Genomic DNA, 12,072 nt, shown 5'->3' on the forward strand with positions numbered 1-12,072 from the left:
GAACCCTGAACTGCTGAACCCTGAACTGCTGAACCCTGAACTGCTGAACCCCTCGGTGGCTCTGCAGGGTCTGACACCCAGGCAGGGGGGTGCAGTGATGCTGGCTGGGCTCCCACCCTCCCTGGGCGGGGTGTTTCACCAGACAGGTATTTCCCTGCCCCAGGGCTGCACCCATCAGCACCGCCGGCTCTTGGAGTCCATTTTGTCCAAAAGCCAGAGATTTAAACGTTTCCTTCCACGACAAATGAGCGCCAAGGGACAAGCTCGTGTTCTGGGGGCACTTTGGCTGGCTGGGCTGGAAGGACCACGGCAGCTGCCAGCCCTGCATGGGGACCCCAGCCCAGAAATGGAATTGGGCTCTGACAGGAGAGCTGGGCACAGGCTGGTGCTTTGACTGGGTCACACCCAGTCTGAGCTTGGGGACACAGATCGGGGGGTCCGGGTGCGGGTACCCCCTGTCCCATGTCCGGCCCGACATCACCGCAATGCTCGAACCGGGGCGGGGGAGCCGCTCTGTGCGGGGAGCGAGCGGGCACGGGAGGGGGATCCCGGTGCTCCGGTGCTCCGGTGCTCCCGGTGCTCCCGGTGCTCCCGGTTCCCGTCCGGCTCCCGGCGGGGCCGTGCCGCCCGTGCCGCATTGGTTTGCGGCGGAGCCCGTCACCGTCACCGCGCCCAGATTGGCCCCCGCAGCCGAAGCCGAGCGACCCCCGGGCCCGGCCTCCTCTTCCTCCTCCTCCTCCTCCTCCTCCTCCTCCTCCTCCTCCTCCTCCTCTTCCTCCGCCTCCTCCTCCTCCCCGCCCGCCGAGCGCCGCGGGCCCGGCAGCGCACGGGCACGGGCACCGCGCTCCGCTCCGCACCGATCCGCCCGCAGCGGGGGCCGAGCCGAGCCGAGCCGAGCCGAGCCCCGCCCCGCACCGCCCCGCACCGCCCCGCACCGCCCCGCAGCGCGATGTGAGCCGCCGCTCCGCCGGCAGCGCCCGCCGCCCCGCGCCCCGGGAAGATGCTGAGCAGGTGGATGAGTGGCAGCAGCAGGAACCTGGACCGCGAGTACAACTGCACCGTGCGGCTGCTGGACGACAGCGAGTACACCTGCACCATCCAGGTCAGCTCTGCCTCACCGGCACCGGCACCGGCACCGGCACCGGCACCGGCACCGGCACCGGGGCCGCGCTGCCCCCGCAGCCGCCGCGCTGCCGCCCGGCCCCGCAGACAAAAGGAGCGGAGCGGAGCGGCGGGGGCGGCCCCGCTGCTGCCCCGCGCCGCCAACAAAGGCGGCCCCCCCCCTGCCGCCGCCCGCCTCCCCCCGGCGCTCGGGCGGCGACCGGAGCCGCGGCTGCCGGCGGCGGGGAGAGCCTGCGGAGGGTGCGGGGATGGCGCCGGGAGCCGTGCGGTGATGCCCGCAGGCGGAGCGGGGCGCGGGCAGCGCCGGGGCCGGGGGAGCCGCGGCCGTGCCCCGCGGAGCCGCTCGGTGCGAGCGCCGGGCGCGGGGGCTGCGCGCAGCGCGGGGAGGACGTGGGGGCGAAGGGGAGCACGGGGGATGCAGCGGGGCAGGGATGCACAGGATGCAGCGGGGCAGGGATGCAGCGGGATGTACAGGGATGCTCAGGGATGCGCGGGGGTGCCGCTGGCACGGACAGACCCTCCCGGCCCCGCCGCAGCCCGGTGCCCGCTCTGCCTCCCCCGTGAGCGCCCGGCTCGCCGTGACGAGCGCTCGGGTTTTGTAATCGTCCGGAGCGGCGGGGACGGGCGCGCATCCACCGCACCCTGCGCCCCCGCGCCGGGACGGGGCAGGACCGGGACCGGGACCGGGACCGGGACCGGGAGCCGCGATCGGGGCCGAGGGCCCTCAGCCGCTGTCCCTGAGCTGCCAGCGCTGCGAGGGTCACCGCTCGGCGCGCAGATGTCGTGGGATGTGTCGTATTGCTGAAAACTAGGGAATCGCACTCCCGGGCTCCTCTGGAGCGAGTCCGGGACCGGGACCGTGTGACCGGGGGCTGAGAGGAGCATCCCTGGCTCCGGCTGCTCCCGCGCTTCATCGCTGCCATCAGCATCATCCTCGCAAGGGAGCTCAAGGAAACCTGTGCGGAGCCGCACGCTCGGGGATTGCTGCTGGAGGCGGCTGGCCCCGGCCCAGCCCGTGGGCGATGGAAAATTCGGGGCAGAGTTTTGAGTAAAGGTGACTCAACGCGTCAGCAGCAGCAGCGGCTCCCACCGCCTAGCCTCGGGGTCCCCAGCCCCCCGTGGGGCCAGGGAGGGGTGGACATCCTCTCACTGACAGGCACAAAGCTGCTTTTGGTGCCAGTGCCCAAGGACGGTTTCCAAGGGTGCTGCAGGCCATGGGAGGCACCGTCATTTTGGCTTAAGCAGTCTAAAAGCCATAAATAGGGTGATTTGTGCGAATGCCGCTGAAGAACGGTGGTAACGCCGCCGGTCCCCGCTCGCCTCCCCCACCGGGGTTGTAAAGTGTGACCCAGTAAACAGCTCCAACAGCAGCCCGGTTCATTTCGCATAAGCCAAACTAAATCGTCTCTGGGAGGTTGTTTTTAATACTAATTAAATGGGAAACTGTAGTTCGGGAGAGAAAGTGTGGGCAGAGCAGTTCAGAAAAATCTGGATTTTCTACCCTTAAGAACAATTTGACGAGGTGTCGTCATTCTGCATGTCAGTTTTTTTAAAGAGAAAATACTACTTGGCCCCACATTCGGGCTGGAATTTGATGTGCAGCATAGTAAACAGGGATTCCTGGTATTTAGCATGCGCGACCTGAGGGATGAAGAATTTGCTCCCGCCACCCTGGCGAGCAAGGTTACCCCACCGAAATGTTTGCTCTCGCCGGCTTTCACGCTGCCTTCTGAGCCAAGTATTTATAGTCCATGCGAAATTCGGGAGAGCACAGCGGGATGTGTCATGTCTCGCAGGCGAGGGAACCGCCACGGCGAGCGCTGAATGAGTTTTGAAGGTCATTCCCTCACGAGTGCGGAGATTTCTCATCTCGCCGAGCCCCACGGTGCCTCGGCTCTGCCCCTGCTGGGTGCGGTTTGTGCCTCGCTGCTCCGGCTCTCGGGCGGGGCTGGAAGTTGGTGCCCGAGGTTTTGCTGCCGTGCCCGGGTGCCCTGGCTGGCAGCAGGGATGAGGATGGGCTCCGTGCCCTCTCTGGAGCGTGGCCTGTCTGACAGGTCCTGGCTGCGCTGCTGGGCAGCAGGAAGCAGCCCTGGGCTATTAAACGTGATCTTTAGGGAGGTTTATTTACATTTCAGATAACGGCATTGGTTAAATCTGTCATGAAATTATCCTCTGGCTCTGCTTGGTGAAGGTGTGTGAGTAGGGGTTTGGTGCTGAGCATTCTGCTTCTAAATAAAGCCTTTTTCATTTGATTTCCCAAGGTTTGCATTGTTCATATTCCCATGTTGAAGGAGCAGTTCATTGTCTGAGCTGGGATGAATCCTTCCTGGTTTTTCCTCCAATTTTCACTCCTGAGCAGCCCATCCAAGCAGGCCTGGAGGACTCATGGCTGGGAGCACCCCAGATGTGCTGGGGGGACAAAATGCCAAGGGCACAGGCAGAGGGTTGGCAGCTCCATGAACCTGCAGTTGTGAGATTTTTTGTGAATTCCAGCATTTGCTGGTTTGGGGAAGATGCTGACCCAGCATCTGTGTGCTGGTTCCAGGGCTCAGTCTGTGCTGAGCAGAGCTGGGTCCTCAGCCCTGCCAGGACCTGGGGCTGCAGAGCTGCCAGGACCTGGAGACGTTGGGCTCTTGCCTGGGGAAAGCTGATGTGTGAATAACAGCACCACAGGCCAGGGGGGCACCTGGAAAGGCAGTGAAGGTGTGTGTGGGTCCATCAGGTGTTGGTGGCAGCAGTGCCACCCCTGCCCCGTTCCCTCACACCTGCCAGGTGCCACCTGTGCCCCCTGCTCGTGGGTGTCACTGTCCCCAGACTGTCCCCAGGGAGTGGGGGCTCACAGACAGGCACAGCCATTCCTGGAGGTGCTTTGCTCATCTCCATGGTGAGGAGCTGGCCCAGCTGTGCATTTAATCTGAGTTTCACCCCTCATGCTCCATGATAAGGGGCTGCTCCAGCTTGGTGTATTTAATCTGAGTTTTACTCTGCAATGAGGGGCTGTCCAGCTTGGTGTATTTAATCTGAGTTTTACTCTGCAATGAGGGGCTGTCCAGTTTGGTGTATTTAATCTGAGTTTTACTCTGCAATGAGGGGCTGTCCAGCTTGGTGTATTTAATCTGAGTTTTACTCTGCAATGTGGGGCTGTCCAGCCGTGTATTTAATCTGAGTTTTACCCTCTGCAATGAGGGGCTGTCCAGCCGTGTATTTAATCTGAGTTTTACTCTGCAATGTGGGGCTGTCCAGTTTGGTGTATTTAATCTGAGTTTTACTCTGCAATGAGGGGCTGTCCAGCTTGGTGTATTTAATCCGAGTTTTACCCTCTGCAATGAGGGGCTGTCCAGCCGTGTATTTAATCTGAGTTTCCAGCTCGGGCTCCTCGCGGCGCCGTCGGGCTGGAAGCAGCTCTGAAACATCCAGCAAAGCTGTGGTTTGCTGTCAGTGAGTTGCTTGTCTGAGGAAATGTTTTAAATTCTTCCCTGTGGTGTCGGTGGTGGCATAAAAGGCTCGAAATAATTAATGATTTGCCGTTGCTCGATGCATCAAGCATTTTCCTGAAAAGACAGTGGTGTTTTGTTTCAAACCCCAGTAGAACGACAGGAACGTGGAGATGTGAGAAAATAAATATGTGGTTTCTCAGATGCAGAAATAAGAACTTTCTTGCCTGAGATTGGGAGGGAATGAAAGCGAGCTGCTGGCTGCACTCTGGGACGAGCCCGCTGCTCCCAGCCGGAGCACCGAGCTCTTCAGGAGCCCGGGCAGGATCATTAGCGCCAGGCAGCAGCACAAAGGGGCACTGGGGGTTTGTGGCAGCCAAGGTGATTTGTTCATTATCTTTTCATCCGGCAGAGTTTCCAATTGCTGTTCCCGGGAAGTGGGTTAGGAGCTCGCTGCTTCTGCAGGGGCAGCTCTGCTCAGAGCCCCGAGCACGGTGACACCTTTGGGGGGACAGGGCCACAAACCCGGGGCTCTGTGCCCCTGCTGCTGCTGTCTGTCTGTCTGTCTGTCCCTTCCCTCCACAGCTGGAGCCCTAGTGCAGGGACAGGGACCGGGGCCAAAACCAGTGTCAGAAATGGGGTGGGGTGGTGGGATGGGGATGCCAGGGTGAGGGTCCCAGGCTGGGGGTGCCAGGGTGAGGGTCCTGGGCTGGGGGTGCCAGGGTGAGGGTCCTGGGCTGAGGATCCCAGGCTGAGAGTCTCAGGATGAGAATCCCGGACTGGGGGCCCCAAATCCCAGATTGGGGGTCAGCACCCCAGATTGGGCTCTCTGAGCATCTCCTCGTCCTGCAGAGCCCCTGAGCAGCCCTAGGATGAGGGTCCCGGGCTGGGGGTTGGTCCCAGGATGAGGGTCCCGGGCTGGGGGTCCCAGGATGAGGGTCCCGGGCGGGCACAGGGAGCTCCCCGGTCCCAGCCAGGCTGAAAGCAGCAGCACAGCCGGGCTGCTGGCCGCCCAAAGCCTTGTTTTTATTCCCAGCCCTGGAACGTGTCCGCAGCAGAAAGCGTGGCTGTGGCTGTGCCTGGAGCTGCCCCGGCTCCAGCATTTGCATACATTTGGTTTTGTGGGCTCGGGAGGAACTGCCTGAAATGCACAATGAGCTTGAGGGAAAGCAGCAGTCAAAGCACGGCATTGCATCTCCTTTTCCTCTTCAGTTGATGTCCAAAAGATACAGACAGGAACTGAGGAAAACATCCTCTAAATGTCCCCTGCAAAAGGGGGACAATATTCACCCACATTTCAGTGGCAGCAGGACCCGAGTTGTTTTGCAAACCCGTGGGAAATATTTCGGTGTTTCTCTTGCTGTTCTTTCTCCGCCAGAGAAATGTCAGTTTTCTGCTCCCTCCTCACCTGTTTTACAATGTTACCCGCTGTCACCCGAGGCTATTCCCCTCTCAGGAGCCGATTTCCTGACACAACCACTTTGCTTCTCACTTTTCCCTGGAATCCCTCTGACCCTGCACACCTGCTGGTCACTGTCACCTCACACCTGGGATCCCCCTGACCCTGCACACCTGCTTGTCACTGTCACCTCACACCTGGGACCCCCCTGACCCTGCACACCTGCTGGTCACTGTCACCTCAGCTGGCTCCTCCTGTGTGTGGGGTGGGCAAGGAGAGATCCCATCACAGAGATGCCCTCAGTGATGATCCCATCACAGAGATGCCCTCAGTGGAGAGATCCCATCACAGAGATGCCCTCAGTGGTGAATCCCATCACAGAGATGCCCTCAGTGGAGAGATCCCATCACAGAGATGCCCTCAGTGGTGAATCCCATCACAGAGATGCCCTCAGTGATGAGATCCCATCACAGAGATGCCCTCAGTGATGAGATCCCATCACAGAGATGCCCTCAGTGGTGAGATCCCATCACAGAGATGCCCTCAGTGGTGAGATCCCATCACAGAGATGCCCTCAGTGGTGATCCCATCACAGAGATGCCCTCAGTGGTGAGATCCCATCACAGAGATGCCCTCAGTGACCTGCTGGAGCTGCCCTCAGTCCAGGGAATCTCCTCCCCAGCTCCTGCAGGGCTGGCTCCTCTCCAGGCTGTGGGCATCACACAATCCTGGGGTGGTTTGGGTGGGAAGGGCCCTTAAACCCCCCAGTGCCACCCCAGCCATGGCAGGGACGCCCCCCCTGTCCCAGGGGCTCCAAGTCAGCCTGGCCTGGCAGTGCCAGGGTCACAGCTCTGGGCACCTGTGCCAGGGTTTGGCCTCTTGGCTCCCTGGGGATCCCTGCTCCAGGGTGGCTTGTGCTGGCTTGTCTGGTGTCACTGACAGGGCTGGGGGAGCCAAGGAAGGGTTTGCTGTGAGGGAAGAGCTGGGTGTGTTTTCCATCAGCTTTGTGGAGAGCAGGCAATCCCCCCTCAGCCTGGGGACTGAGGCAGAGCTCTGCTTGCTGCCACTGCCATCAGCCACTTGTTTGTGGGCAGAAAACCCAATTATTGCTTGGTTACAGCAAGCCCTAGAGTTGCTTCTGCAAATAAGAAGGTTTCAGGTCAAATCCTTTTCTTTGAGATGCTCCCAGGGTAAATTATTGCAGCAGTAGGGGAGCAATTTCCCAGTGATGATCTGGAATTGCTGTGAGGCTGGTGTGTGTGCAGGGCTGTGGCTCCTGCACAGGTTCTGGTGGATCCTGGGGCTGGGGGTGACTGGCAGGGATCACTCAATCACAGAATCACTGAATGCTGGGGTTGGAAGGGACCTGGGAGTTCATCTGGATCCAAACCCTTGCCATGGGCTGGGACACTTCCCACCAGACCTGGTTATTCCAGGGGTGAGCTAAATGCCCTCCCCTGACAAGTTTAGTGGCTATTTACTTTTGGTAAAATATAAAATAAGAAAAATATAAATAAATAAAAACTTGCCAAAATAGATCCCATCCTGATTTGTGGATTCTCCTTGTATTCCCATCAGTGTTCCACCTCTGTGGCACAGGTTTCTCTGTAAAATCTGATTTATGAGGCACTTTTTCCACCACCAGAGAGCTTTTCCCAGTGCTGAGCTGTGCCCAGCCCCAGGAGAGAGGCAGAGCCAGGGTGGGCAGAGGGGGGAAGCCCCATCTGGGGCATTTCTGGAGCTGTCCCTGAGCCCAGGAGCAGCTGCAGCAGGGCAGGTTCCAGCCCAGGGCAGGTTCCAGCCCTGCAGGGCTGGGGCTGCCTGAGCCCCTCTGCTCTGTGGGCAGCACTGGGGTGGGAGCTCAGCCACACCAGCCCTTGTGTCCTCGTGGCACAGGGAATGTCCCCAGAGCCACGTGGCATCGTCCCCTGTGGAAAATAAAATCTGGGAATGAAATGGAACCTTGTAAAGGTGCCCCAGAATCAATCCCCAGGGGCTGGGGCAGCTGTGGGAGTGGGAATGGCTTCAGGTGCTGGGGGAGGGAAACTCCTTTTTTCCCTCAGCAAAACCAGAATTTGTGTGAGTGTGGAGGGATGATCTGACAGGATCCTGGGCACCAGCTGGGCACTGTCCCTCCTGCATTGCCCTGGTGATTTTATTAGGATCATTTTGCCACAATCTTTTCCCCATCCCTTTGCTTTGGCAGTTTGGGCTGGTAGCCTCCCTTTGCTCCCATTTTCCTGCCCTGGCAGTGCCAGCTCTGTGCAGTGCTCACTGCAAACTCAAGTTCACACATTTTAATCTTTCCTGTCTGGCAGCAAAGAGCCCAACCCCGGGCTCCTGACAGGGATCCAGGTCCCAGCAGACAATCCAGGTGGTTTTTCTCCCTGGTTATGAGCAGCAGCTCCCACAGCCAGCCAGCCCTCAGCTGGTTAATGGGTGATGTCAGGGTCTGAACAATGCTGCAGCCCAGAATAGAATATTTTGGCTGCATAACCTCCGTTGCCAAAGACTTTAGTTGTAGTGGCATCTCTGTCACATCCATGAGGGGCCTGTGTTTTTCAGAGGGTTTGTAGTGGCTGTTTCGTGCTGCCCTGGAACACAGGCTGGCATCCCAGAGGAAACATCCAGCCACTGCCTGCAGGGGATTTTCCTTTAATAAAAACATGACAAAAATCGAGTCAGCCATCCTGGAGCTGGAAAGAGGCTTTGAGAATGCATGGATCAGGTAGCAACTGCATCCCTTGGACACTTAACCCATGGGGTGGGCAGGGAATGGGGCTGGGGGAGAGCAGGAATCCTACAGGATTGTGTTTGAACAGAAATGAACTTGCTGAGCAGGGACTTGCATGAATCGATCCAGCTCTCATTAGCCTTGCACTGCATCCTTTGCTGACTAATATTTCTGGCTTGCAAGTAAAAATGGCTTTCCAAAGGAAATGTGGAATGAGAACAGAGTGTTTTTGGGACCTGCAAACCTGGAGCTCCTGGAAAAGAAGAGACACAGGAGCAGAGGAGAGGGCTGGGGTTGGGGTGGCAGTGGGGCAGAGCACTGGGAGCTGTGGTTCAGCTGGACTGGGTTTTACAGCCCTGCAGCCCCCAGGAGATGTGGATAAAGCAAAGCCCAGCTCAGGAAGGCTCCAGGCTGGGCTTTGTGCATGTCCATTCTCATCCTCATTCCCATCCCCATTCACATATTCCCATCCCCATTCCCATTCTCCGTTCCCATTCCCATTCTCATTCCCATTCCCATATTGCAATTCCCCATCCCCATCCCCATCCCTATTCCCATTATTCCCCATCCCCATTCCCATTATTCCCCATCCCCATCCCCATCCCCATTCCCATTATTCCCCATCCCCATTCCCATTATTCCCCATCCCCATTCCCATTATTCCCCATTCCCACTCCCATTCCCATCCCCAGGCTGAGGAATTCACTCTCCCAGGTGAGCAGCCTGCCATGGAAGGAGCCTGGCTGGGCTGGGCTGGGTGCTCATGGCTTCTCTCAGGTGTGCTTGGGGAAAAGATCCCCTGATAAACCCCAGAGGCCAGAGGAGATCCTTCTGTAAGTGCTGCAATTATCCTGCATCATTTGTTCATCCTGGCCAAGGGCTGGGGGGCACTGGAGCTTGCACAGCCCTAGAACAAACTCACTCAGCCCCTTAAATATTTATGGCCTTGCAATGCACACACTTCTGGAGCAGATTTGGATCCTCCTGCTCTGCTTTTCTTGTGCAGAGGTTCTGGAGGGCGCTGGGACTGTGGCATTGGGGTTGTGGCACTGGGGTTGTGACACTGGAACTGTGACACTGGGATTGTGGCACTGGGATTGTGGCACTGGGGTTGTGGCACTGGAACTGTGGCACTGGGATTGTGGCACTGGGGTTGTGACACTGGAACTGTGGCACTGGGATTGTGGCACTGGGATTGTGGCACTGGGGTTGTGGCTCAGGATGAGCAGGGGCAGTGCAGGAGCCGGGCAGGGGGCTCCCACCTGCTCGGGAGGGGCAGGAGCAGCTTTTTGAGCAGAAACAAAGCCAGCTGTGAGAAGCCAGTTGCCTTCCTGCCCGAGGGACAGTTCCTGTCAATCTGCCACGTTTTACTCTCCCGGGATAAAAATAGAGCGCGATTTGCAGGCAGCAGCCGCACATCCTGCGGTCCTAACGAGCTCTTAAGGTAATTACCTTCGGTGGGAAAGAGCTGAGAAGTGAGCAGCTCAGCTGGCAAAGGGTTGTAGGAAATGGGTCTGTGCTGCCCAGAAAGGAGAGGCAGGAAATGGGTCTGTGCCCCCAGAAAGGTTTATAGGAAATGGGTCTGTGCCCCCAGAAAGGTTTATTAGAAATGGGTCTGTGCCCCCCAAAAAGGTTTATTAGAAATGGGTCTGTGCCCCCCAGAAAGGTTTATTAGAAATGGGTCTGTTCCCCCCAGAAAGGTTTATTAGAAATGAGTCTGTGCCCCCTAGAAAGGTTTATAGGAAATGGGTCTGTGCCCCCCAGAAAGGTTTATAAGAAATAGGTCTGTGTCCTCCAGAAAGGACAGACAAAAAATGGGTCTGTGCCCCCCAGAAAGGTTTATAGGAAATGGGTCTGTGCCCCCCAGAAAGGGTTTGGGACAGGGGATGGAGGGACAGAACACAGGATGGCTCCCAGTGCCACAGGGCAGGGCTGGATGGGATTTTGGGATGAGTTTGGGATTTTGGGATGGAATTGTTCCCCCTGAGGGTGGGGATCCCCTTTGCCAGCACCTGGCTGTGCTCACAGGGAAGAGCTTCTTGTAAAACAATGTTTTAATCTATTTTAATTTCTCATTTTAAGAGGAATTGTGGTCTGGGCAGAGCAAGTGCCACACGCCAGCCCCTGCCGGAGCCACCCCGGGCATCCTGTCCCTGGCCCAGCCCTGGGGGCTGCCCGGCCGGGCTGGACCCCCTTTCCCCGGGGAGCCTTGGCCCTCTGGGTCAGGAACAGCCCCTGTGAGCCCCGCACTGCTCCCAGCCCGGTAAATCAATTTACCCCGGCACAGCACATCGGGCAGGGGCGAAATCCCAGCTCTGCTCCATCTCCCAACGAGCCCGGCACCGTCTTAGGAATGTAAACCCGATTTGCCCCTGGGGGACCCGATTTGCCCCTGGGGGACCCGATTTGCCCCCGTGAGCCCGGGGCTGATCTCCCCTTCCCACCTAATCCCGAGGTTTTCCTTGTCCCAGACCAAACCAGAGTGAGCACAAATCAGTGTGAACACAAACCAGAGTGCACACAAATCAGTGTGAACACATTAATGTGAACACAAATCACTGTGCACAAAAACCAGTGTGAACACAAATTAGTGTGCACAAAAACCAGTGTGAACACAAACTAGAGTGCACACAAACCAGAGTGCACACAAATCAATGTGCACAAAAAACAGTGTGAACACAAATTAGTGTGCACAAAAACCAGAGTGAGCACAAATCAGTGTGAACACATTAATGTGCACACAAATCAATGTGCACACAAACCAGAGTGAGCACAAACCAGTGTGAACACAAACCAGAGTGAGCACAAACCAGAGTGCACACAGCCCAGTGCCACTTGCAGTGATTTCCCTGCGTGTCCCACAGGTTTAATTCCATTTGTCCTCCCCCCTCCTTTAGCAGGGATGTGCTAATCCCATGTGGAACCCACTCGGATGTGAGTAAGTGGAACAGACAGGCAGAACCTTTTCTACATTAAAGTGGAGGCACAGAGCCTTGTGCATGCATGGAGTGTGATTGAGACATGATACTCAGGGTTTGCACACAGAGTGTGATTGAGACATGACACTCAGGGTTTGCACACAGTGTGATCTGAGACATGATACTCAGGGTTTACACACAGTGTGTGATCTGAGACATGATACTCAGGGTTTACACACACAGTGTGATCTGAGACATGATACTCAGGGTTTGCACACAGAGTGTGATTGAGACATGATACTCAGGGTTTGCACACAGTGTGATCTAAGACATGATACTCAGGGTTTACACACACAGTGTGATCTGAGACATGATACTCAGGGTTTTGCACACAGAGTGATCTGTTAAACACTCAGAATTATCTCAGGTTTTACACACACACAGAATGATCTCACACATGGTATC

The 12,072-nt window shown here is 57.5% G+C and overlaps 1 protein-coding gene across 1 annotated transcript in view; it reads left to right on the forward strand.

Annotated features, from left to right (window-relative positions):
• Nucleotides 1–950: 950 nt before the first annotated feature.
• Nucleotides 951–12,072, forward strand: part of FRMD5 (FERM domain containing 5) — a 47,286-nt gene continuing 36,164 nt past the window's right edge. The window contains exon 1 of the mRNA XM_079317592.1: nucleotides 951–1,102. Coding sequence (XP_079173718.1) covers nucleotides 1,001–1,102 — 102 coding nt within the window. The 5' untranslated portion in view covers nucleotides 951–1,000. The remainder of the gene's footprint in view (nucleotides 1,103–12,072) is intronic.

The sequence above is a fragment of the Erithacus rubecula genome, assembly GCF_903797595.1.
Source record: "Erithacus rubecula genome assembly, chromosome: 14".
Lineage (NCBI taxonomy): Eukaryota > Metazoa > Chordata > Aves > Passeriformes > Muscicapidae > Erithacus > Erithacus rubecula.